The 25,825-nt window shown below is 37.1% G+C and overlaps 2 protein-coding genes across 6 annotated transcripts in view; one reads left to right on the forward strand and one right to left on the reverse strand.

Moving 5' to 3' along the window:
* Nucleotides 1-20,216, reverse strand: part of LRRTM3 (leucine rich repeat transmembrane neuronal 3) — a 205,694-nt gene extending 185,478 nt beyond the window's left edge. For both annotated transcript variants that reach the window (XR_014253359.1, XM_082424667.1), the window contains exons 1-2: nucleotides 15,657-20,216; nucleotides 13,778-15,309 (exon numbers count right to left, since the gene is read on the reverse strand). Coding sequence is in view for 1 of the 2 variants with exons in the window: in XM_082424667.1 (XP_082280793.1) it covers nucleotides 13,778-15,309; nucleotides 15,657-15,660 (1,536 nt within the window). In the remaining variant the exon portion in view is untranslated. The remainder of the gene's footprint in view (nucleotides 1-13,777; nucleotides 15,310-15,656) is intronic.
* The window catches only part of CTNNA3 (catenin alpha 3), a 1,725,675-nt gene that overhangs the window by 765,387 nt on the left and 934,463 nt on the right, over nucleotides 1-25,825 (forward strand). The window lies entirely within an intron of this gene.

Below are 25,825 nucleotides of genomic sequence, written 5' to 3' on the forward strand. Positions count from 1 at the left end.
ATTAACTAATGAATCCACATAACAGCTGGATGAAGTTTGTGTTAAATATCTACCACTTCACAGATCTTGTGTCATTTAGAAACTCTTACAGCTCTTTTCATCTCTGCTCTTTTCAAAAATCTTTAAAAAGAACTAATTATTATCATGTCTCCAGTGAAGGGCACGTATCAAATTTCTCTCCTGAAAAGAGAAAACTCAATGCTTTATGAAGAAGTGACTTTCCAAAACCAGTCAAATAATTAAATGTCTTTCCTGGTGATATGACTCCAAATTTCAAATATCCTTTGCCATCTGTAATGTTTTGTTTGCCTTGAGTAAAACCAAAAATCCACTTGCATGCCTGCATGTAGTAGGTGCTCAATAAATATCCATTGAAATCTTTTATTGTAACTTTTGGATAAATTGCTTTGAATAATTCAACCATTATTTCACAGACTCAATTGAAATTTTAGAAAACATAAATAATATTGTGTTCCTTTCTTCCAAACGCCTAAATTATTTCCCACTAGAAATGAATTAGGTGCTAAGTTATATAGACTATTTTATTTGCTACAATAGTAATAGCATGTTCCCTTCAGTACTGAGTGTTGGGGGGAATGTGATATGTCCATGTTTGGGGAAGAAAAATGAAAAAAAAGAGAGACATACAGACATTAGAGCAGATTTTAAAGAGACATCTGAAAGGTAATGGAGTCAGTTCTTCAAGTAATGTTTATGAAAAGGAAATGATGCTGAATTATTAGAAAAGGACAATACTAAGATCAAAAATTTTTTGTTGTGGTTCTAAGCAAAATTGTGACAGAACAAACCTTAATATGACAATTCCATTAATGGATATTAATAGAGGGTTTTCAGATTTTTGGTAAACCCTGTTTGGGTTTGATTTAATGACTTACTAATTAAGCTCCAGGAATATTTAATCATTTTCTATAGATTGCAGACTTCTTAATTTATATGGTTAATATGGGAACTTTCACTTTGCCATTCATATCAACTCATTGCCTTGTGAAAACACCTCATGAGAGAGATGAGAATAACTTATTACTTGCTGTGCCCACAAACATGTTATCTCAATTTATTCTTGAAATTGCCCTGAGATGTGAAGCACTGTTCCCAGTTTACAGATGAGGAAACTGACGTGATGCCATGCTGCTAGTCTGATTCAAAGGCTGTACTATCGCTTCCATACCAGGAAATTAATGTAGTCTTCCATGAGCAGATTTAATTTGAATACCTGCAGGCCACATCTGTCTTGAACTGGTTCTGCAGGTATTCATCTGTGCACACTGATGTACTGATTTAATAAAAACTTAAGATATAAGAACCTCTTCTTTTTTTTTCTTTTTTTTTTCGTTTGTTGGCCCTCTCTTTCACCCATACCCAGCTCACGCGGCTTGAATTCTGGCTGGCACGGGTAGTGCAGTCAAGGCTGCAGCTGTTAGCATCCCCTCCTCCCATGCTCATCATGAGTTCTGCAAATGAGCCCTGCAGACTGGCATCGCGTTCTGCAGTTTATGTGACAAACAGCTTTTGTGGCCTTTGATTTTTCATATTACTCATAAATTCTGGCCACAGACGGGCTGTTTGTCAGATTCAAATTCCATACATTTGAAAGTAAAGAGTTGAAGACTTCTGCGTTGAAAGTGGACTCTACCCTTAAGATTTATTTATAAATTTTACTTCAAACTACTTTGAGAGGAACCTAGGATATTCTCTTGGTCCTGCCTAACTGCAAATTATTTCTATCCTTGTGCCATAAATCTTGATAATACGTCTTTTAAAATGTGCCTGAGAAATGCGTATCGTGTTTATAGTGCTGGATTTTAGCGAGTCAAATTGTGCTTGGGCAGTATGTTTGCCTCTTCACGTTCTGTGTGACACTGTAGGAAAATGGAGACTTCAGTTATTCAGCTGCAGGCTCTAAGAAAGCCTGTTGTAACTGTGCATTTTAATTAACCGAATCAGCTGAGGAAATGTTGTCCCTCTACTGTGGTGTAGCTGTCTGCCTTGTAACGTACATCCCTGGATAAACAGAGGACTTCTATTTCTTAAACTGCCTTTCCCCCATAGTCTTTAGGAGTGTTGGGCTTTTTCTTTTTTCTTAAATTACAGGTGGAGAAGGTTTAATTAACTCTAAAATGATTCTCCAGGAAACTCAGTTGCATTTTTTACAATTTGCACTACAGTATAGTTACTGCAGGATGCGTGTTGTGATTGGAGCACACAGAAACATTTATAAACTTAAATCTGTTTTGTCATATTACCAGAGATGGCATCTGCCCTTGGGTACAGTTGAAATACAATTGAAGATCACATAGTTGTTGTTTTTTTTAAACTAATCAGTGGGCTACTGTGAACTGAGCCAACAAAATGGGAATAATTTAACCATTGATTATTTCTGCACAACACACTGCTGGATGTTAAAACTGAGTTGAGTATGAGGAGATAGTTGTGGTTCAAACAGTTATATGCAAATTTGACCTCTGGAAGTATAATTTGTGAGCCTGGTATTGAAAACTGCTGAATACATCCTGCTGGAAACTTCTTGCCTATGTGATTGGTTATAGGTTAGTTAAGCACTGAGTTCCTTTCATTCAGCTGTTAACCACACAGAATTTCTTGAATCTATAGTAGATTAGTGCCAGTTTCAGAACGGTGGTATTTCATCTTTTCAAACTATATGCCATGGAGCCCAGGGCCCTCTACCTGAGCTAGACCAAGCAGATTCCAATACTGAAGATTAAAAATAAAACCAGAACTCGACCACTTCTTATATTTCTTTCTTTTATATAAGAATGGAAACAAAAAAATTTATTTTTAAAATTAAAGTAACCACTGGGTATATCTTAAGCAAGAGAGATATAGATTAGAGGTAAAAACTGATGCAATGTTTGTAGTAAAACCCTGAAATGGATAACTAAGAGAGGGGCTAAGGAATGCAGTCCTTGGAAGATCATTAAAAATACAATTAAATTAGCTTAGAGTTTCAAATAGAAGGTAAGAAAATGGACTGCAAGGTTCTCAAAAACCCTCATAGTTACAAGTTTTATGACTAAATGAAGGTTTCATTTCAATTCTCGTATTATTACATATGTTCCAAAAATGAATCTGCTCCATTGATGGCAAAGATTACCACAGTTCAGAGTCTGAGTGATACCTCACATTTAAAGGAATACTTGGATGTTCTACAAATCTGCCCTGCCTTTACAAATCACGATTAAAATGTGACTTAAAAATATATTCGGGGGGGATGTAACTTCTATTTCTGAAATTAAACTACAGTTTACAAAATTATAGTTCTTCATTTATAGAACTAAAAAAAGCTATTGAATACAAATAGATTTTTGATTCCCTTTTAAATTAAATTATTAGATTGTGTCATCTTAATTATTGCTTTTCTAAGAGAAAAAAAACCCATTAGTATTTTCCTCTTAACCCAGTCAGTAGGTGGATAGTCAAGTATAGTATAGATTGAGTTATCAATAAAGTTGGATAGAGGGAAAAATTGAAAGATATTTTTAAGTGGTGATGAGAGAGAGAAAAGAAATTCAGTGAAAAAGAGTAAGAGGATGGATAGAAGGTAAGAAAGGAGAGACCCAGCAAATGGCAGACGCTTCAATCCTCTGTAATCAATTGTGCCTTCTGCAAAATCAGTGTTCAGGAGGTAAACAAATAATGAGCATTTCTAATTGTCAGCTTCTGAGTATTTGATGTTTGAAAGCTTCAGTAGAATAGTTACTTTGAAAATGTATATAATCAGAAAGCCAAAGACCTCTGACTTGGTTTCTGTGATAGTGTAGGGTAGCCGCTTTGGGAAGAGAGGAGAGGCCTTGGAATGTGTCTGAAGCAGAAGCCTTTGGCACTAGGCATGGGATGAGAAGATATGAAGCTAAAGAGAAAAGGACCTTTCCCAAGAGGCAGTGGGCAAGGAGCAGTCACAAATATATGGCTATTACAACAAAAGTTGACTACCCAACCTTCACTAAAATCAAGATGTATTCATTCTTTGAATGAAATATTCTTTCTTTGTCCCACAATTTTTTTTAGCTCTTAGTCACTTAAACATGCCAGCTAAAATGGTCATACCCTTGGTAACTATCAAAGAAAATTGTTGTTAGATTATTCACAACATAGAAGCAACTTAAATCTGAACATGATTCTTAAAAACCATATTTTGTAAGAAAAATTTTTGAAACCATTTATCAGTTTACTGATAAATGAGAAGACTTTATATGTGAGAAAGTACATATAAAATAAAAACAAAATGTACATGCAGACTATATAAATAAATATGAGGTTGATAATAACCTTATAATGATTAACAGAAAATCAGTTCAACAGATATCCACTATGAATAAAAGTCTATAACCAATCACCACTGGATGAAAGAAAAGAAGAGATGGTCCCTTTCCTCAAAAAGGGTATGAAAACACATGAATAACTCTAACATAAGGCAGCCTGTGATATTGTCTTCAACAGACATACAAAATATCATGGAAAACAGGGAAGGGCAAGCAAGATTAAGAAGACTTCTAGAGTGAGTGGAATTTGAGTTGGATCTGTTATAAGAAGACTCAGAGATTGACAGGAGGACTTGGAAGGGAGAGGAAAGTCATTTCTCACAAAGGAAATAGCTTGAGCAAAAGCACAGAGGTAGGAAAGCACTTCAGTAACTGGCCAGTGTTAGAGCATGGGGAATAATGTGGAAATAAAGGTAGAGATGTAGTTGGGCTTTGATGGGAGGTTTAGGACTTTGGTCTTATGTACCACATTACTCTTCAGTATTAATCATGTACCCAGTTGCCCCTGAGCTTATGGCAGTTAAGATTCTATTTCTTGAAAGTCTGCCAGATATCTGTTTGTTATTCCATGTAAAAATAGATAGTGGAATACAGCTATTAAAGCATTCTGTTATACTGAAATTTTTAGCAATTAGAGCTAATAAAGGGAAGGAGAAGGTTACGATTATGTGCCAAGCTTTATACTAAGTGATTTCATCTAAGTCATCTTATTTAATCATCATAGGATCTTTATGAGTATTATATCAAATAATTAAATTAAATAATATATGCAATGTGCCAAAACAAAGTACATAAAAATATTCAAGAAATGCTGATTCTTTGCCCTGTTGTGACAGTCCTGTGATGATTATATTATTTTACACATTTTTATTTTTAAGATGAAGAAGCTAACACTCAAGATTTTGCAGTTATTAAGTCCCAGAACCAGAATTCAAACTGGTTCATCCTGGATCCATAGCCCACATTCTTTCTTGTATACAATATTGTCTCTCCGTGGAGAAAAACTAAGGAGAAAGCCTGTGCATAATGGTAATTCACTGAAGAGATGTCTCAAACTATAGTTTACTGAATGAAACATGGATTATTTGTCCTGCCTTGGTTCCTTTGGGAAGGCCCAACTTCATGTTTGAGAAAAATATAGAGGTATCTATGTAGGATGATTTCAGAGGTGCTTGCAAAGCACTTTTGCCCTCGAAGCGTAACCCCTGCTCTTAGTATATGACTTTCTCACCTTTAGCAAAAGGTTTTTGTCCCCATTTAGGTGTAAGTGTCCTTGGAATCGATAATGATGCTAGCTGAGATCTGGGGATACATATTGGGTAAGGAGTAAGGAACCAAGAGAGCCCTAGGTAGCACTGGATGCAGAAATTTCGGTATGGATAATCCTAGGTGGAGAAAAGGCATGGGAATGGAGGCAGGGAAGACAGAAGGCACACATCCCAGACTTGACTAGATTGCACTCTAGAGACAGACCCAGTCCGTTTGTCCGATCACTCCAATCACAAAACTGATGAATTACCCTGTGACGTTCTGACAGGATCAAAATTTGAGTGGGGAGTCTAGAAAAGCAGGCAAAGTGATACAACAAAAGCATTGGGAAAAGATCTGCAGGCAGAAAACAAAACAAAACAACTAAAAAACAAACAAAAGAAACCTCCGTGTTAGAAGTGGGAAAATGTAAGAAATGGGAAGCTTAAATTCGAGAATATGATGGGAAACGTGGAGGGTAAAACAGATGTCAGGAAAGTGAAATACAGGATGTTCATTATTTAGTATTATTTTTAAGATTAAGAAATAAATAACATGATCTTTAGACTCTATTTTTTTTTTTGTCTATCTTGACCTTTTCTTTTTAATTTATAGCTAGCTTAATGGTTTTGCATTTCAGTGTAAACTAAGACCCCGCACATCTCTGTGTGTTCAACTATAAAAACAACCAAAGTGAAGCCCATAAAAATATATGTAGATTTTTACATTTTACTACTCAGTCCTCCCTGTAAAAGTCCATAGGACTAAGTGCATGTTGCCTTTTAACGACATAAAATAGGCTGGAGTGAGTGCCACAGGCTGGGAAGATGACTACACTAGCAGATCAGAATTTAACTAGCAGAGGGATATCCTAATGGTAAATTACTGGAAATCATTTCCTAATGGAGCTGGAGGTGTATAATTTGGCTTGAGAAGCCTTGTGTGGGTAGGGTATGAATTATTTTAGGGCAGTCCTATAAAGAGGGACAAGATTTAAGATTAATGGATGAAATTTATCAGAGAATAGAGTCAATATAAGGACTCTGTTCTTATATTTAAAAAAAAAACTATATACACATTCCTGGCACATAATAAGTCAAGTACACAAAAATGCACATACACATAAACAAATATGTGATAAAATGTGAATAATCCTATAGGAAGGACATGGATTCTTTTTTTCCCCTAAGCATCTAAAACATGTCTAGCTTGGTGGAAAACATAAAATACTTATGTATATAATATGTCCTGTGCCATATTAAACAGATCTTTAATTATTCCATTTTAATTGTAATTCAGTGATGTTACCTAACCTTCCTTAGGGTAAATGGCAGTACTCCAACCAAATATTTATACCTTTTAACTTTAAAATTTCATGCAAATTGTGCAGAATCCCTTTCATAAAGAATTTCATACAAATTATGCAGAATCCCTTTCATAAATTGATGAAGAACAAGCCAACACTGATCCTAAAGTGCCAAGTTAGTTTTTAAACTTCTTTCACTGTGGTAAGTTATCACAGGTTTATCAGAGACTTTAAAGTCACTCAGCTACTTCAAGATCAACATGGTATGTCCTACAAGTTTCCTTTAAACATTCTTGTGAGATGCTGGTTGACCGCATCAAAAATCATGTTCCTTCTTTCAGAGAGTACAACAGATCAAACTTAATGACAAGAAGCACTTTTTAGCTACATGTGTGGACCACCCAGTTGAAGCCATGAACACCACTGGATAGTATAGCTTCACTCTACTGTAGCGTCACTGTTTGAAAATATTTTCTTTTTTACCCCCACTTCATCAATAAGTTTGAGCCCCAAGAGTGCTGAATAAGGATTTATTCTTAACTGAAGTCCTTTGCTCTTTACTGGCAAAATGTATTTTACACCCTGGATAGACGTAATTAGTGCAATGAAGCTTTAATAGAAATTGCCTTTGCTAAATGTGGTCTTTGCCTTATCATTTTATTCGTGAGGCCCCCAAAATTTACATTTCGTCCCTGCAAGACAAAATTCTGATTGTTGATATGTGTTTCTGATTGATGACCTATAGTTGAGTATTCCTATTCATAAAGTCTTATGTTTTGTTTCTAGGAGTTATTTAATTGTTAATTCAACTCTATTTCTTCCTTCTTCTACTGCAAATCAAAAGATACTGTAGAGGTGGTTTGTGAGCTGTAGCAAAAAGGGGGAAAGGTCAGCCAGACTTACATTTTGTTTTATGGTCTAATTTTTTTTATTGAAGATAGGATGCTCCTTTGAGTAAGATGACCAACTGTGTTGATTTATATGAGGCAAGACCTTTTTTGTGTGACATAGGAAGTAGAGAACAACAATTTAAGAGTGGGATAAAAGAATAACTGAAATTTTTTCCTGGGTCAGGGGGAAATGGGAGTCCCTGAAAATAAGGTATAAAGAATTATCAAAAAAGTTATCAATTTGCATTACAACATTTGCTGGATAGGTTAAGAGAGAAGCTCTTTTTCTTTTTTTCTCTCTTTTTTTCCAATAAAATGGATTATTATTGCATATGGAGTTTCTGCTATTAGAAAGTACAGTTTTTAAATAGATTCCCTCTGCTTGGTCTTACATTGTGACCCAGATAGTCTTGTTCTCTCTGTGTTCCTGAAATTCTCCTCACATGTTCAGGAGACCTAACTCAAGAACATATACCAATAATCCTATAAAGGTAAAGCAGAATCAAATTAAAAAGTGCTTTTTCCACTGAAAAACCATCATCCTCTCTCTGTTCTCAAGAGATTTCATAGGAACTCAGCTATCAAAGAGGATGGTTTTCTACTTAAATTATAAGAATTTTGGAAATACGTCTGCTACATCATACTTGGTAAGAAAAGCTACATCCAGTAGAGAAAAATTTTTGATTACACTGGTCATTTTTTTGATGAAAGGCCCCAAAAGAGTACTCTTAAGTATTTAATTTTGCATAAATGAATAGGTTATAACTCATAAAAAAGCCTTTGTATTTTTATGCTACTTTTTTTTTAATCCAGTGATTTTCAACAGTAATAACTGGTAAAGTCAATAATAATTTCTATACTAGGAGGAAATTTTGGATAATCTTTCATTGGGGGAAAAGAAACAACAGAGTAGATGTCATGTAATCGATACCTGGAATATGTGCTAATCCCACTGTAACATGTTAAAAGCAATTACTTTTTGCTCAGTAATGATGTTATCTTGCCATAAATGTTATATTTATAAGGTATAAAGTCGACAAGGGCTCAAAATAGTGATACTGAAGAGGGGCAGGGCAAGTAACCTATGTTAATTGAAAACCTTTTCTATAATGATCTTTTTTGGGACCCAATTAGAATTTTGATTTAGTCTGATAAGCTCTGGTTGGTGTCTATTTATGTTTATTGTACGTTGCGGTCATTATTGATATGGGGTGGAAGAAACTGTTTTTATGGAAAATAAACGTCAAAGACAAATTAAGTTACAGACTCACTGCCAAGTCTCAGAATTCATATTAATGTAAAGTGGATTTAGGCTTCTGTTACATAGAGGTTAGTAATGTCTTTTTAACCCAGGCCAAACATAGAACACTGGCAAACATAGCTGCTTATCTCACTAAATGCTTTTTGAAAATAATAGATAGTTGCCATTTTAGAGTTTACAAAGTGTTGCTCACATTTTGTCCTCCCAGTAACCATGTGAAGTCAGTAATTTTGCCCATTTTACAGATGAGTAACTTCAAGTTCAGAAAAGCTAAGGAATTTCCCTGGGATTATTTGATTTGCAAGTGTCAGAGAAATCTGAATCTAAGGCCCATACTCTATTATTTACATGGGCATGATATGTTCCTTAAATCAAAAGAATCATAATCTCTTTTTATGTAGATTTTCTCTGTAATATTTCTACTGTATTCTACCCAACTGTGCAAAAATCAACAATGATTTTGAAGAGTAGGCAAAAGTGGTTCCAATTCTATAGGCTATTATGGTTAGATTCTAGAAAGTCTCACTTTCACCTGTGTATTATCTTATTAGTTTTCAAGAGTCATTTAATACAACCTATTTGGCTTTCATCAGTTCTCTTTCTCTTACAACATTTGTAATTAAAATCCACTGATATTACTTTTTGTGTTCATGGTTTATTCCAGCTGCCTCTGATTTTTGATGTAGGTAGCTAAGAGAATACAAGTATAGCAAAATTCCATGGGTTTGCATAAAATCCAGATTCTAATAAGAATCCAGGGAAAAGGGAATAACAGAGGCAACACGGTTTCTGAATTTTTCATTTCTCATGGCTCAGTTCTCATTTGTCATGTCTGGAACTCATTTTGTCTTAGGCTTCATGGCCTGATGCTGTTTCTGATGCTAGTCTAATCCACACTTTAAATAAACTATTAAGTTCTCTTCTTGGTAAATGTCAAGGGGAGAGAAGGTATTTCATGCACCTACAGCATCCTAAAAATCCCTGCCAAATCTACAAATCTGACTCTGCATTATCCTTCCCCAGAAGGAGAGCATAATTTCATTATCTATGAATCATCACCTCTTAGACTGTAACATCATTGTCAGAGAGCCTAATAGAACAGTGTTCAGCTGACTGAAAAGGGGGAGGGAGGGAGAGAGCACCGGGGCAAAGCACAGGTCACTGGCATGATAACAAACTGGAGAGTTCTAGAGCTGGATGGGGAGGCCTCCCTCACCCCACAGCTCAGACACTCCTGACTGGTAAATAACTGATGCTGGTTCTTTCAGTATTAATATTGAAATTTGTTTTCCCCAACTTAAATTAAATTATATTTCAGTATCCTGCCTATGGAAAATATTCTCACTTAATGAAAATATCAGAATATTTGGCCAATGTCGATGATTATAAATACTTCAAAAAATATTTCTTATCGATTTTTGTTGCATTATTACTCACTCTTCATCTTTGGACACTTATTTCTAGCCCTTAGTTCCAGTTCTATGGCCTCTGGGCATTACTAAATAAGTCAATATACAAAATATAGCTTAAAAAATTGTACTATAACCATGTTTCCAAGGGAGATGAACTAAGTAAAATTAAAATCTGATTCATGGATTGAAAACCATATGTTGTAAACCACATTTACATAAGGGTTCAGGATGAAAAACTAAATAAAATGTTTGAGTAGCTGTGGTTAGTCTAACGAGCCACTGGAGGTCACTGATGCTCCACAGATATCCAGTCTATTGCCTGTTTGTCTATTTAGGCAGTTGACTCACCGAATCGAGAAAAAATGGTTTAAATTCTTTGAAAAGATGTAATGTCAACATCCTTGGAAAATATAAACTCTTTTAAAAGGAATATATCTTGCATAATTATTGCTTAGAAGACTGGCACTTGGACTATTAACTCTATGCTGCAGTAGCGCTATGCGTACCGGGGCTCATAAAAATTTGGGGGTAAAACCCATACAGTTCAGAGACTAAACTGTATTTCCTCTCTCTCTGGTAAAGCATTCAAAGACTGAATCCGTTCTGCATTGATGCATCTCTGCTGTGTATTTCAACAGGTCAGGCTGTTTATTTAACTGTTGTCACCTTTGAGGAAAGTCAGACACTTAATATAAATTTGGAATAGAAAATGAAATATCAATTATATTTTTCTAATATGCATTGAGTTTTTAAATACTTAAGAGAATAGATTTATGGTATGCAGTCCAAAGAGTGCCATGGGGTGGTGGTGAGGACGATGACTTTTGAGAAGGAGAACATTCATTCACCAGTTGGCTTTGTTAAATTTATAGTGGTGACCTAGTGATTGTCTAACCTACAAGAATTATGTACTGAGAACTAAAGAAGCTTCATTCCCAAAGAGAGGGAAAAGACTTTTTTTTGTAATTCCATGTACTGAATCAAAATTGCTTTTACAATCTAAGGGATTTTATTTTGGTTCTTCTCTATTATTAAATTTATATGTAGTTAAAGTTAGGCATTAAAAAATGTGGCTTTGAATTTTAGAAACACTTTTAATACAGCAAACATATTTTATGTATACTAGCAGTACCACAGTATCAAGTATTTGCAAGAGTTTCAAAATATAAATATAAATATGCCTTGCCTAAATTTATTTGGTATCCATGACAAATGAGGCAGAAGGTCAAGTCAAAGAATAAAAATGGGCTTTTTCACTTTAACACTGCATTTAATTAAAACAATCATCTTTAGTACAGGTAAAAATGAGGCTGACCAAAGAAAATTTTGTTTTTAGATGGAATATGTATTTACTGACATTTTATGAAAAATGTGAAATTACAACTTCAGTGAAAAACATCGCTGTAGTTTCAGTCATCCAATTCATTGTACTGTAAGGAAGTATCTGCGTTATTAATCAATTGGGAATCCATGACTGTTTGCCATTAATAAATGTATATCCAACAGTTATTCATAGACAAATATATTGTTGCTATGATGCTTTTCAGAACTGGTATCTATTTTAAGATTTAATCAAAATCAAAGTACAGTTCCTTGAGAAATCTACTTTCGAGGTTCCTTTTTCTTTATTGCTTATAAAAGTATGATTTTTATAATCTGGCTTCTTTGCAATTATATCTCATGGTGACTTGCCTAGATTTTTCCTCTCAGAATATGAAAAGCCTCCAAACTATATAAAAATGCTGGTAAAAATAGCCATTTACTTTTTCTTTTTCGCTGCAGTGATTCTGTTTTGAAAGAACAGGGGCATGGTTAAAGATATAAAGTTTGAGAAACCAAATTAAATGAAACGGGCTCAATGTTGCAATTCCTGATTTTTGCTCCTATAATAGAATTCTTCGTTTTGGAGGATGAAAGAGAATACTGACTAACGACATTTTTCTAAAATCTAAATGAACTGTGGTCAAAGTTACTTAAATACAGAAGCTGTGATATTTGTGCTGCAGGCAATAAACTTTCACCACTGACATAAAAACATGCATGCAGCTTGCAGATTGCCAACAGGGTCTGTACAGAATCATACTGATGAATGGAGTTCACAATATAGATGAACAAGGGGACACTGTAACATCAGCAATAGAAAAGCAGAAGACAACTGCCATGGGGTTGGTCTTTTGTCCTGTAAGATTTATTTTATACGTTTATTAAGGTGTTGTCAAAACTATCCTTTTCAACGAGGCTGTCGGTGGTGGAAAGTGTGTCTTGGAATGTGTTCTCTTTACACCTCTGAATGAAGTGTCAGTCATCAGGGGACTGGTGTGTGTGCTTGGCATAGAGTGGAACACAACAGGACAGCCTGACAAATCCCAAACAGAAGAACAGACAGAGCTCATAATTCCATTCCCTACATTAGGGTCCTTAAAAGAGCTGGAAAGAGAATTTTTGGTAAGCTTCCAACCACATGCATTTAGCAAGCTGCATTCCCATTTGCAAGCCTCATCTCTGAAAACTCCTTAAGGTGAAGAGCAGTGGAGAAATCTGCCTCCTGCCTATTTTATTTATTTATTTATTCATTTATTTACTTATTTTGGAAATGTGGAGGCTAGAAGAAATTGACAGTGAAACCTCTAGCCTGATTTTACAGAGATGAGTTTCAGAGACAAGGCTTCAGGTCTAAAACTTTGTATTTTTACTGTCTCCTCACATTTTACAGTTGTCTACTTGCAGCATTTTAACCCTCTCGACAGTTTTCCCTAGGCTTGCTTTATTGTAATTCAAACACCTCTGGAAACTGCTCGTGGTGCTGCTTTAACAGAGCACCATATTTCGATAGTTTCCTGCAGTTTTCTTTTTAAGCTAGGCATTCTTTTAAGGCTGTCCCTAAATGTTCTATAATCAAGTCCTCTCCTAGAATCAGTTCAGGCTCCAAGTACCTGGGATCATTCACTTTTTCCTTGATTTGCCAATGAGCTGCAAACCTTCTAGAACTATAGATTTGGTCTTGCCAGAAGAATAACAGCCGATGTGAGGGATTACTTAATGAAAGAAGTTTTATCTTAAAACAAGTGTGACATTAATGGAATCAATAAAGGGTCTTATACAATAGGCATTATATTTAAAGCAGAGTTCAAGCTTCACATTGATTGTGGTATTTAAATTTCAATGGGTTAATTATGTATGAAAGTAAAATGACCAGTATTATGAATGTACTAAAACGGACAGGGAAGGACCTTGCCAGCAAAGTGAGAGGGAGAGGGGTGGGGAGAGGGGCACCACATTCCCTTTATAGTCACCAGAGTTCAATACAGCACCGCTTATTTCCCAGCTTTTAAGAGCGCTTTTATCACAATGGTTCATACCTCACACTCCCTGGAGCCCGATTTGTTATAGGTGCAGGGTCCCGTCCCATTCAGCAGCATCTCGCTGGTCTCCGTGTTGGTGGGTTTATAATCTACATAAAATTCCTGGGTGCTGGGAGTCATTTGCTTTAGGGACTGTCTTTTCTTTTTCCTGTGCCTTCGCATGAGGGAGCGCTGCTGCAGCTGCTTCATGCTGGCAGGGTACCGCTTCCACGACACGTAGATAACGAGAAGGATGACGAGCACAGACAGGAAAAGGGCCACGCTCCCTGCGATGATTTTATGGAAAGAGATGTGCTCAGCGTCAGCCTCGGTCTCTGGGCCAGGCTCCGTGGCTCCCACGGTGGGGGGCAAAGGGGGTTTGCTCTCATGCTTCGGCCTGGGGAGCTTGGGCTTAAATGTCGGCTTTGGGAGAGCCCTGGCCAGATCAAACCTCTCCGTGGTACTTTTGCCACAGATGCTGTAGTTCTTCACTGCGTCGATGACATTTACTCCTTGCAGCTCTTTGGGACTGGCACAGATAATTGTATTCTCCCTCAGTCCTTTAAAACTTTTCAGCCAGTTTACCAGGGAACAGATATTTCTGCTGCATTCCCATATATTCCCGGCAAGACTGATGTCATTGAGGGATATCCAAGAATCCAAAATCTCTTGACCAATAAATGTGAGCTTGTTGGAATCCAGGTTGAGGCGCTGCAGATTTGGGACACACTGGAAAACACTAGGTCCACTAAAAGCTTCGATCTCATTGCCTGATAAATCAAGCCTTTGTAATGAGCTCCAGGTCCAGGACATGGTCTGTCCTATGACACTGATTTTATTCCACTGCAAGTAAAGGTTCTGAAGGCTCACCAACCTTGGAAAAAGGGCCAGATTGAGCTTAGAAAATTGATTGTGCTCCAGGTGAAGTTCTTTGAGTCTGATCATGCCTGCAAAGACATTCCTGGCTAAACTTCGGATCCGGTTATATCCCAGGTCCAAAAGTTCCAGGTTGCGGCAGTCTTGGAATATTCGCACTGGGATGGTTCTCAGGGAATTAGATCGTAAATGTAAACTCAGCAGCTTTCGCAAACCCCGAAACTGTTCCGATCCCAGAGAATGCAGCTGATTATAGGACAGATCCAAGTTCCGTAAATTTGTCACAGGTCTGAAGGTATTGTTGAGAAAATAGGAGATTCTGTTGGAACTCAGAATCAGCTCTTTGAGTCTGCGTATTCCATTAAAAGCATTCTCATCAATATTGCTGATATGGTTATGGTCAAGGTACAGCCAGGTGAGCTGGTTGAGCCCTTTAAATTGATTATACTTAAGTTTTTGAAGGCTGTTATAGCGAAGGGACAAACCTAAGCAACCAGCAGATATACTTGAGGGTATCTCCTGTAATTTCTGAGATTCACAATATACCATTTTGCCTTCACACCTACAGCCCTTTGGGCATCCTCGTTCGGCAGAAGAAAGCATTGTCAGTAAGACAGTGGGGGCTATAACCAGTGCTACAGCTGATCCGCTCAGTAGCCTAATTACATTGAAACCTGGAAATAAAAACAACTTAGAAAAGTTATCCCCCCAAAAAAAGAATTCATTTATTTTTTAATCAAGCAAAAATAAGCATGTATTTTCTTTTTTAGAAATTTAAATCTAGATAAAAACATTTAACATCAAATATCATCTCCTTATAATTTAAAGAGAATTGTCTTTAGGCTTTTTTTTTTTTTTAATAGTTAAGCAAGGAAACATGGCAACTAAGCAATCGAATTTATAGTCTTAGAGCAGAGCAAGGTAATCTCTACGATAATTAAGGCAGAATTAAGATACAGATTAGTGGATTTTTTTGTTTTTGTTTTTTTAAGAAGAAAAGAAGAAAAATGACAAAACATACCCATCCTTTGTATTGTTCAAAGGTCGTCCTCAGGTCTTTGCTTTGGCTTAGGGGGCCACTTGCATGACAGCCCCTGTCAGCTGCGCTGTAGTGAGTCAGGGCTCGCTGACACCCAGGAAGAAAAATTGGACCCCTTGGGAGATGGACCGATTTTGGAACATTATTCTTTGCCAGCCACGCAGAACACTCCAAGAACAAATAAATCCCAACACCGCATTTGCAGCAAAACATCAAAATCTTCCTAGGTAATAGGATCTTCATGAATATTACGTTTTTGCATCTTTACAGTTTATTTTGGAGGGGGGTGTGTAAAAAAAAAAAGAAAAAAAAACTGGCTTCTACAATTTCTTCTTATCGGAAAGCAAGATGTATTCCTCCAGGCAACATGAGGCTACCTGAGCTGCCGCATCTGTATCCCATAGCCCAGCATTTCTGGTGGCGCGCACCCACGTCAGCCACAGCGCTGCGATGGAGCCCGGAAGGCAGGAGAGCCCCGTACGCTGCACACCACGCTCAGCTCACTTCTGCAGACTGTCATTCTGAAAGCTGCTCGGACTGTTGCTTTGGTTTTAGTGAATGCAGTCTTATGTAAAGCTGCCCCCAGTGGTGAAGAACATTATGGGCATGTGCAGAAATGTCTCTCTTTTATCTTGCAAATGAGCAGGCTTTCTGCTGGAAAATGAATGATTCTTTTGGGTGGCTCAGTAGGACCTGAATGGTCACCGTAATCAATAACTAGCAACATTTTCTGTAATTTCCAAGTCTTGTTTTACAATTTGGCAACGTCTTTATTGTCTGCACCCACTTAATCGCTAAACATGCGCTGCCCAGAGTTTTTCTTGAGCTTGACATTAAGTTCACAGACCGAATGTCAGTTTTTCTCAGCCTCAAAGTAGCTTTGAACTGAAATTTATAAAATGAATTATTGAGCTTTTCACAGAGAAGCATTAACTGCCTGCCCATTTGACCTCTTGGAGTCACAGTGATTGTATTATACAAGGTGTCTCAGGATGCTAGAACACATACATTTTGGAGTAAAGAGGATGACTAATGACATATAAACTAATGTGTCCAATAACCTTTCTGATTTTCCCACAAAAGACATAATTGGTTTCATGGCTTATGACTTGGTTTGTTGTTTTGGTTGCTGTCATTTTATTTTCTTAATTAGAAGAGAAATAAGCCACGTTTAGTGTGAGTACAAGAATCAAGAGATCATCTGGTTCAGTTTATTGATGCTGTTACTATTTATTACACTAGTAATATTTATTGAGCACTTTCTAAGTGCTTTAAATGGGCTATCTTATTCTATCTGTAAACAATATTATGATGTAGGTCCCATTATAAACTTCATTTTGAAGATGAGGAAACTGAGACTTGGAAAGGTAACTTGCTCAAGGTCATATAGCAAGCAAGTGGCAGAACTGAGATTTAGAACCGTAGCTCTCTTACGCTTACACCTCTAACTGCTAGATGATCCTGCTTCAACAACATTGTTATCTTCACTTTAAAATGAGCCAAATGAAAATTATCCTAAGTCATTGTGTCAGGGAAGCTGTAATAAAATAAAATTGTTGATTTCTAAAATAGGTTTTCATAAACTTCTTTGGTTTGAGTCTTCTAACAAGAATCATAAAACTAAAGAGGAGACTCTTAGTCTAATGATTAAGAGGATGAATTTTTGCACCTAGGTTCAAATGCTGGCTGTACTTTACCAGCTCTGTAACCTTCACTAGGTTACTTATCTTCTCTATGCATTAGTTTTCTCTTCTACAAAATGGGCATAATAACAAAATTCCGTTTCATAGAGGATTTGAGAATTAAGTCATCTAAATATCTGTGAAGTACTTAGAATAGTAAGTGGCACATAATAAGCCTGTGTTAGCTGTTATTTGAATAATATCAACTTTACTGTATTTGCTGGTATTGCATGTTATTTAGTATTGAATATTGAGTATACTCACTTTCATTTACTCACAAAGAACTACTTCAGTGAATATTTTTTATATTGTTTACAGTGGATTTCTGAGATACTTTCAGTCTTGCCTTCTTTGATGAGGAGAATTCCTAAATTTCCATCATCTCAACTTTATCTTTAACATGAGTATCTAGTGGACCATAACTAGGAATTAATGTTCGATTATTTTCTTCCCCAGAGCAGAATATGGTAACAGCTGCTCCACAGAGAAAACCATTTTGTTTAAAAGTAAATGGTAATTTTATAAAAAATAAAAGTGTTAGTCTTAGTTAGATGAATTGGCTGTGGAAAACCCTGGAGAGCTTTCATATCTTCTAAGGATGAGAAGCTTGGTAACAGTCACGATAATCAAAAGGGATCCCATAGACATCTTCCAATTCCTCAGATAGTATGCCATTAATAGGGCAGTTCCCTCCCAAATTATTCATGCTGTCAATGCGCATAAAGCCCCCAGAGAGCTTGTTAAAAAGATAAATTTCCCAATCCCTCCCCGAAGATTTTGATTCAAGGGGACGGAAGAGGCTACACTTATCAACAGACTCTGATGGACAACTTGGTTTTAAAAATGCACTGTAAGGGAATGAATAAAAATAATAAATTTTCTCCTAGTAGGAAGAGAGAACATATAAATCTATGACATTGTGATATAGGTTCTATGAGGATAAAGACAATGTCTTGTCTACTTCAGTTTCCCTGAAACCTGCAACAGCACTTGGCACATTATAGATGCTCAATAAAGATTTATTGAATAAATACATTTTTATGGGGGTCACAGGTACATTTGATGTAGGATAAACTGGTTATGTAATGCTAGTCTTGTGTACATGGGATTGATCCCTGAAAAGTTCCTTGGCCAGTGAGATTGGATACAATTTTGGAGAAAGTGTTCTTAAAAAATATGTTATTAGGCAAGAAACTGGGAAGCAGAAATACTCACATGGTCAGCAAGTGATCTTCACTTTTCATGTAGACATCTCTTGTCTTCATAGTTAAACCATAAATTTTATGAGAATAATAAATATAGGTTTGAATATTCCCTTTGGCATTTTACAACTTTTATCATCTAACATCCCAAATAGGGCTTGGCAACTTGTATCTATTAAAAAAAAGACTAAAGGGAATCATATTTATAACTCCTCTATCATATCTCTGTTGCTTGAAAGGCTCTGATTTTTCTCTTCACCATCCTTGCTTCTCCAAGGGAAGTAGCTATCCGATGTCTGTTTTGCCTAACAGCTGCAGAGGGCTGCTCTAGGATGGCCGGAGGCCCCGTCAACTTTGTGTTTCTTATTCTTCTCTCCTTCCCTGACAGAAGCACAGATGAGCCCACTGAGAATGTAATTCTCTCACTTTGCTTTTCCTGGGAGAAATCCTCTTGGATCAATTATGGTGAATAACATTTGCTGCTGCGTCACACACCTTGCCCTTAGTTTTTAGACATTTTCCTGGTACCTTGGCTTCTGATCTTATTTTGCTCCATAGTGCTGACTTCACATTCACCTTTTGGATCTCAAAATTGATATTTTCTCTTAATGCTGATTATTGATCTCTTCCTCAGTAGTAATCAGTAGCCATTCTTGGATTGGGTCTGACTCCAGGCCCTCTGCGTGGCTCCTGCTTTGGCACTAGCCCTGAAGCCAGTATCACCACCAGGTCTATCCTGGTTCAAGGTAATGAAGTGCCTGAAGAGGGAAGACCACTCAAGAGGCTAGTAGAGAAGTCCAAAAATAAAACAGTGCAATGCTAAACCAGACTGAATACTTGAGGCTACAGAAATCACTCCCAAGACATAGAGTAATCTCTCAAAAGAAAAATAAAACCTTATATTCTAAAAGATTTTAGTAATTTGCTGGTTACTTTTGAAAGTTTATTCTCCTTTTACTTGTTGACTACAGCAAGATGATTATTTCTTACTTGCCTTTCAAAAGAAGCAAAATTATACTACATTATGTATTTAGCAAATTCTTTTGCACTTAACACCACATACAGAAAAAAACATAAACTACCTGACAACTTAAATTTCCCCAATGAATCTAGGGCCTTAATGATTTATATACTTATGGAATGTAGTGTCATGTATCTAAAGACTTTTTTTTTTAATTACACTGATAGTACTTCAAATAGCTTGACATATTTTGTTTAAATTGGGTAAATAAATCCTATCTTATATAATGGCAAATTTCAGTCTAATATGAAACTGAATTGCCATATATAAACTTAGACAGTCAGGGCTTAAAGTGGATATACTGATATCTTAACAATGGGTTGTTCTCAGAGATTTCATTTATTTAACAGTTTGGGTACCGAATAAGTCTTAGACACGGTTCCAGACACTTAGAGTATATCAAGAGTAAAACAAAGATCTAAGCTTACATTCTGAAGGGGTAAGAGGGACAATAAAAAACAAACATAAATAGTATATTATTCCGTAGTGTGTACTATAGAAAAGTAAGAAAGATAGTGAAGATTAAGAGTGGAAGGGGTGAGGTGGATTGCAGTTTTAAATAGGATGATTAAGGCCACTAAGAAAGTGGCTTGAGCAACCCTTGAAGGAGATGAGGTTGTTAACCTTAAATACGTATGGGGGGCTTCCCTGGTGGCGCAGTGGTTGAGAATCTGCCTGCCAAGGCAGGGGACACGGGTTCGAGCCCTGGTCTGGGAAGATCCCACATGCCACGGAGCAACTAGGCCCGTGAGCCACAACTGCTGAGCCTGTGCGTCTGGAGCCTGTGCTCCGCAGCGAGAGGCCGCGATAGTGAGAGGCCCGCGCACCGCGATGAAAAGTGGCCCCCGCTCGCCGCAAGTAGAGAAAAGCCCTCGCACAGAAATGAAGACCCAACACAGCCAAAAATAAATAAATAATAAAAAATAAATTAAAAAAAAAATATGTATGGGGAGTGACCAGTGCAAAGGCCCTCATGTGGGAGTAGATAGTGTGTTCGTTGACTAGAAGAAAGGCCAGTCAGTCTTAGAGTGGAGAGAGGAAGCGGGAGAGTAATTGGAGATGAAGTCAGAGAGGGAATATACTCTGAAGGGACAAGAGTAGTAAGGAGTAGTAAGGGAAGCCAGTAAGGAGGTTATAATACCAATCAAGAGAGTTGATTGCAGCTTGGGCCAGTATGGTAGCAGTGGAAGTGGTGAGAATTGGTTAGATTCTAGATTTATGTTTAGGTAAAACCAATAGGAGTTTTTTAATGGATTAGAAGTGAAGGTATGAGATAAAGAGAGAAATTAAAGAGGACTGCTAGTTTTATGGGCTGAGCAACTGGAGGGATGGTACAGCCATCAACTGCTTCTGTAGGTCAAGTTTGGGGAATAACATCAAGAGTTCAGCACATCTGAATTTTGTTTGAATTTGGTGCTCAACGTTCTTCAGTTTTGTGAGACTTTAATTTTTGCAAACATCGTCTTGTTATTAGGCCTCAAAGAACCATGATGTATTTTAAAATATTTTGTAAAATGATTAGCAGAATTAGGCACTAACAGTAGCAACATGGATTTCTATTCAGATGGTCTGGACAGTGGCAACATCTTTGCAAATGGTCTTAGAAGACAATGGAATCAAAAGCTTTGATGAAAACTGAAAATTACATAAGACCAGATATGGGAACATGTGGACTAAGAGTTTTAGAAAATGAATTCAGGAAATCCAAAATGTTTTTCTAGAATAATTTAGAGAATGACACATATTTTTCATTGCATATGCCAGTTGACATTTGGAATTTGGAACTGATTCTGACCAGTCTTCTTAGGGTCTCAGTTTGCTTATCTGCAAAATAGTACTCATAAAACCTGTGCTCTGAATCTCTAAAGTTTTTATTTAGGATCGAGTTCCATAATTTATATGTAAATACATTGTAGACTATAAAGTGCTACAAAATATTTCTGAAATCAGTGTACCTGTGAGAAAATTAATTTTTCTTTGAATTCTGTCTAGGTGCTCTGGTCATGAGCATATACTGGAACAAACATATATCAAGGGTCACTAACATGACCAAGGGCAGAGTCAGAATTTACTAATATTATAAAAAAAAATTCTCAGTATTCCCTTTCTACAACAGTTTTAATACCACAACCATTTATTACACAGCATACATCATTGACATTCTAACTCATAAAGTGCTTTCACCAATAAGTGCATGTAATCTAGATGTAAAGCTCTTAATGTTTTTGACTCAGCTACCCTATCATGTAATAAGATAGTCAGAATGCTGCTATAGAGTCCCTACAGTTATGGAAATTTTATTTTCTTCATTTCTAGTTGGTTAGAATACTCAAATGCATTTGTACATTTATAACTATATTCTGATCTTCCATCGAGGCATTAACATGTCTCTGAAATATCCTTGGTTTCCATCTGCTTGCTTCAAGGGCTCCATTAAAAACCCTGTCTGGTCACATATGGTTATAAGTGAAGATGTCTGACTTAGATAAATGGATGAAGAAATTTCCAGGTCTGACCATTAAAGTGGTTTTTCAGTATCTTTTTCGAATGAGGCAAGTTCAAATGAATGAGACCTACAAGATTATCCAACACATCTCCCTTTCCCTCACCTAAAGATACATTTATGCTGCAGCATCAATCCATACTCTCAGGTTTTATTGCATTCCTCACTTTTTCTTCCTACAGAAGTAGCCCTAAGCTAAATTTGAGGATAGGGAAAAATAACAAACTCTTTAAGTGTAACACTTATTGGTAGACTTCTGAAGATTGAAAAAGACTGCATGACTTTGAGGAACAATTATTTTTATTTATTTTTTTAGTGGAAATTTCAAAACATACACAAAAGTAGAAAGTATAGTATAATAAACATTAACAATTATCAATATTTTACTAATTTTGTTCCACCTATCCCCACCTTCCTTCTCACACACCCACACTTTTTGTTTTTTTTCTTTCTGGAGTATTTTAAAAGCAAATCTCAGAAATCATGTCATTTTACATATATATGTGTGTGTGTGTGTGTGTGTGTGTGTGTGTGTGTGTATTTCAGTATTTAATTCTAACCAGTAAAGACTTTTAATTTAACCATCTAGCATTAGAACACCTAACATATTTAACAAGTTCTTTTTTTTTTTTTTTTAATCATTTATTTATTTATTTATTTATTTATTTATTTATTTATTTATGGCTGTGTTGGGTCTTCGTTTCCCTGCGAGGGCTTTCTCTAGTTACGGCAAGTGGGGGCCACTCTTCATCGTGGTGCGCGGGCCTGTCACTATCGCGGCCTCTCTTGTTGCGGAGCACAGGCTCCAGACGCGCAGGCTCAGTAGTTGTGGCGCACGGGCTTAGCTGCTCCGCGGCATGTGGGATCCTCCCAGACCAGGGCTGGAACCCGTGTTCCCTGTATTGGCAGGCGGATTCTCAACCACTGCGCCACCAGGGTAGCCCAACGATAAGTTCTTAAAGCTGGTTTATGGTCAAGACCTAAGTGAAGCCCAAATATCGCATTTGGTTTTCATGTTTCTGAAGTCTCTCTGATTTTTTTATGCCATCAATTTATTGGGAGGTACCAGGTCATTTGAACTGTAGCTTATTCCATGTTTTACATTCAGTTGATTGCTTCCCCCGTATCATTTAACTTGTAAGGAGTAAGTTTTAATGGCATACATGTTGAGCAAGAGTCCATTCATTAATTTAAGCAGGATATCCAGCCCCAAAATTGATACTTGGGCATCTATTCACTCTTGGTAGCAAATTTAAGACTTGCATTAACTTTCGAGTAATGTGAGACTTAGAACTTGAAGGAAAATATGTATTTCTGTTTTGTGCTGTTTGTATTACCAGGGAATACAGTAATGGGTCAAATAGCAAGTTTTTGGAGCAAAAATTAAAGTTAAGATGTCATAAGTCTCGGTTGGTTTACCATTCATATTTACTAGTATTTCTGTTCTTCCCTTTCCACTGCACTTGCTTTTTTGCCCATAGTTGTCAAAAGCAATTATTTGATATTGTTCCTTGCTAAACAAACCTGCTAATTTTTATATTAATATTGGGATATTCTTCTAACAGAGGCTCAAAAAAATTACTTTTAAGAGAACAGCCATCAAAATTCATTTGTAGTCATTTTATTGAGAGAAATCAGTTTTCTAACTTTTCATCTGGAACAAACTCCAGGAAGGAACATGTGGTACCAGAGCCACATTGTAAAATTTATAGTCCTATATATATTCCCAAAATTCTTATGATTTCTCACAGTAGAACAAAGGAGTTTTAGAGTAACTATAAAAGTCTCTTAACCAAATTTGCACTTAATATTTGATGTTTTACTTTGAATGATTGTATGGCTGTGCTTTGAATATAAAGTCAATATTATTTAAATGGTATAATAATAAACATTTGGCTATATTTGCTTTACATATGTTCTGATGTACAAGTTTTTTTTTTAAAGAAAATTTTCTGTCTTAGTCCATTTGGGCTATTATAACAGAATGTGATAGATTGGGTGGCTTATACACAACAGAAATGTATTTCTCACAGTTCTGGAGGCTGGGAAGTCCAAGATCAAGATGTGGTCAGATTCCATATCTGGTGAGATTGCATTCCTGCCTCCTGCTTCACAGACTGCCATCTTCTCTCTGGAACTTCACATAGCTTAAGTGGCAAGGGAGCTCTCAAGGGTCTCTTACTAAGGGCACTTATCCCATTCACCTAATCACCTCCCAAAGGTTCCACCTCCAAATACCATCACTTTGGGGATTGGGTTTCAACATATGATTTGGTGGAGGTGGAACACAAACATTCAGTCTATAGATTTTCTATTGTACTTTTAAAGCATTATGTATAATAGTTTCAGTGGGTACACTAGTATATTTTAAAATATGCCTTCCTGACAAATATGTTAGCATTAAGAAGTAAATCCGGACCCTGACCCAAGATGGCAGAGTAGAAGGACGTGCTCTCACTCCCTCTTGTGAGAACACCAGAATCACAACTAGCTGCTGGACAGTCATCGACAGGAAGACACTGGAACACACCAGAAAAGATACCCCACATCCAAAGACAAAGGAGAAGCCACAGTGAGATGGTAGGAGGGGCGCAATCAGAGTAAAATCAAATCCCATAACTGCTGGGTGGGTGACTCACAGACTGGCGAACACTTATACCACAGAAGTCCACCCACTGGAGTGAAGGTTCTGAGCCCCACGTCAGGCTTCCCAACCTGGGGGTCCAGCAACGGGAGGAGGAATTCATAGAGAATCAGACTTTGAAGCCTAGTGGGATTTGATTGCAGGACTTTGACAGGACTGTGGGAAACAGAGACTGCACACTTGGAGGGCACACACAAAGTAGTGTGCGCATCAGGACCCCGGGGAAGGAGCAGTGACCCCAGAGGAGACTGAACCAGACCTACCTGCTAGTGTTGGAGGGTCTCCTGCAGAGGTGGGGGTGGCTATGGCTCACCGTGGGGACAAGGACACTGGCAGCAGAAGTTCTGGAAAGTGCTTCTTGGCGGGAACCCTCCCAGAGTCTGCCATTAGCGCCACCAAAGAGCCCAGGTAGGCTCCAGTGTTGGGTTGCCTCAGGCCAAACAACCAACAGGGAGGGTACCCAGCCCCACCCATCAGCATTCAAACGGATTAAAGTTTTACTGAGCTCTGACTGCCACAGCAACAGTCAGCTCTACCCACCACCAGAGCCTCCCATCAGGAAACTTGCACAAGCCTCTTAGATAGCCTCATCCACCAGAGGACAGACAGGAGAAGCAAGAAGAACTACAATCCTGCAGCCTGTGGAATGAAAACCACATTCACAGAAAGAAGGACAAGATGAAAAGGCAGAGGTCTATGTACCAGATGAAGGAACAAGATAAAACCCCAGAAAAACAACTAAATGAAGTGGAGATAGACAACCTTCCAGAAAAAGAATTCAGAATAATGATAGTGAAAATGATCCAGGACCTCGGAAAAAGAATGGAGGCAAAGATCGAGAAGATGCAAGAAATGTTTACCAAAGACCTAGAAGAATAAAAGAACAAACAAACAGAGATGAACAATACAACAACTGAAATGAAAACTACACTAGAAGGAATCAATCGCAGAATAACTGAGGCAGAAGAATGGATAAGTGACCTGGAAAACAGAATGGTGGAATTCACTGCTGCAGAACAGAATAAAGAAAAAAGAATGAAAAGAAATGAAGACAGCCTAAGAGACCTCTGGGAGAACATTAAACGCAACAACATTCATA

The sequence above is a fragment of the Balaenoptera physalus genome (assembly GCF_965194825.1).
Source record: "Balaenoptera physalus genome assembly, chromosome: 14".
In the NCBI taxonomy this organism is placed as follows: Eukaryota; Metazoa; Chordata; class Mammalia; order Artiodactyla; family Balaenopteridae; genus Balaenoptera; species Balaenoptera physalus.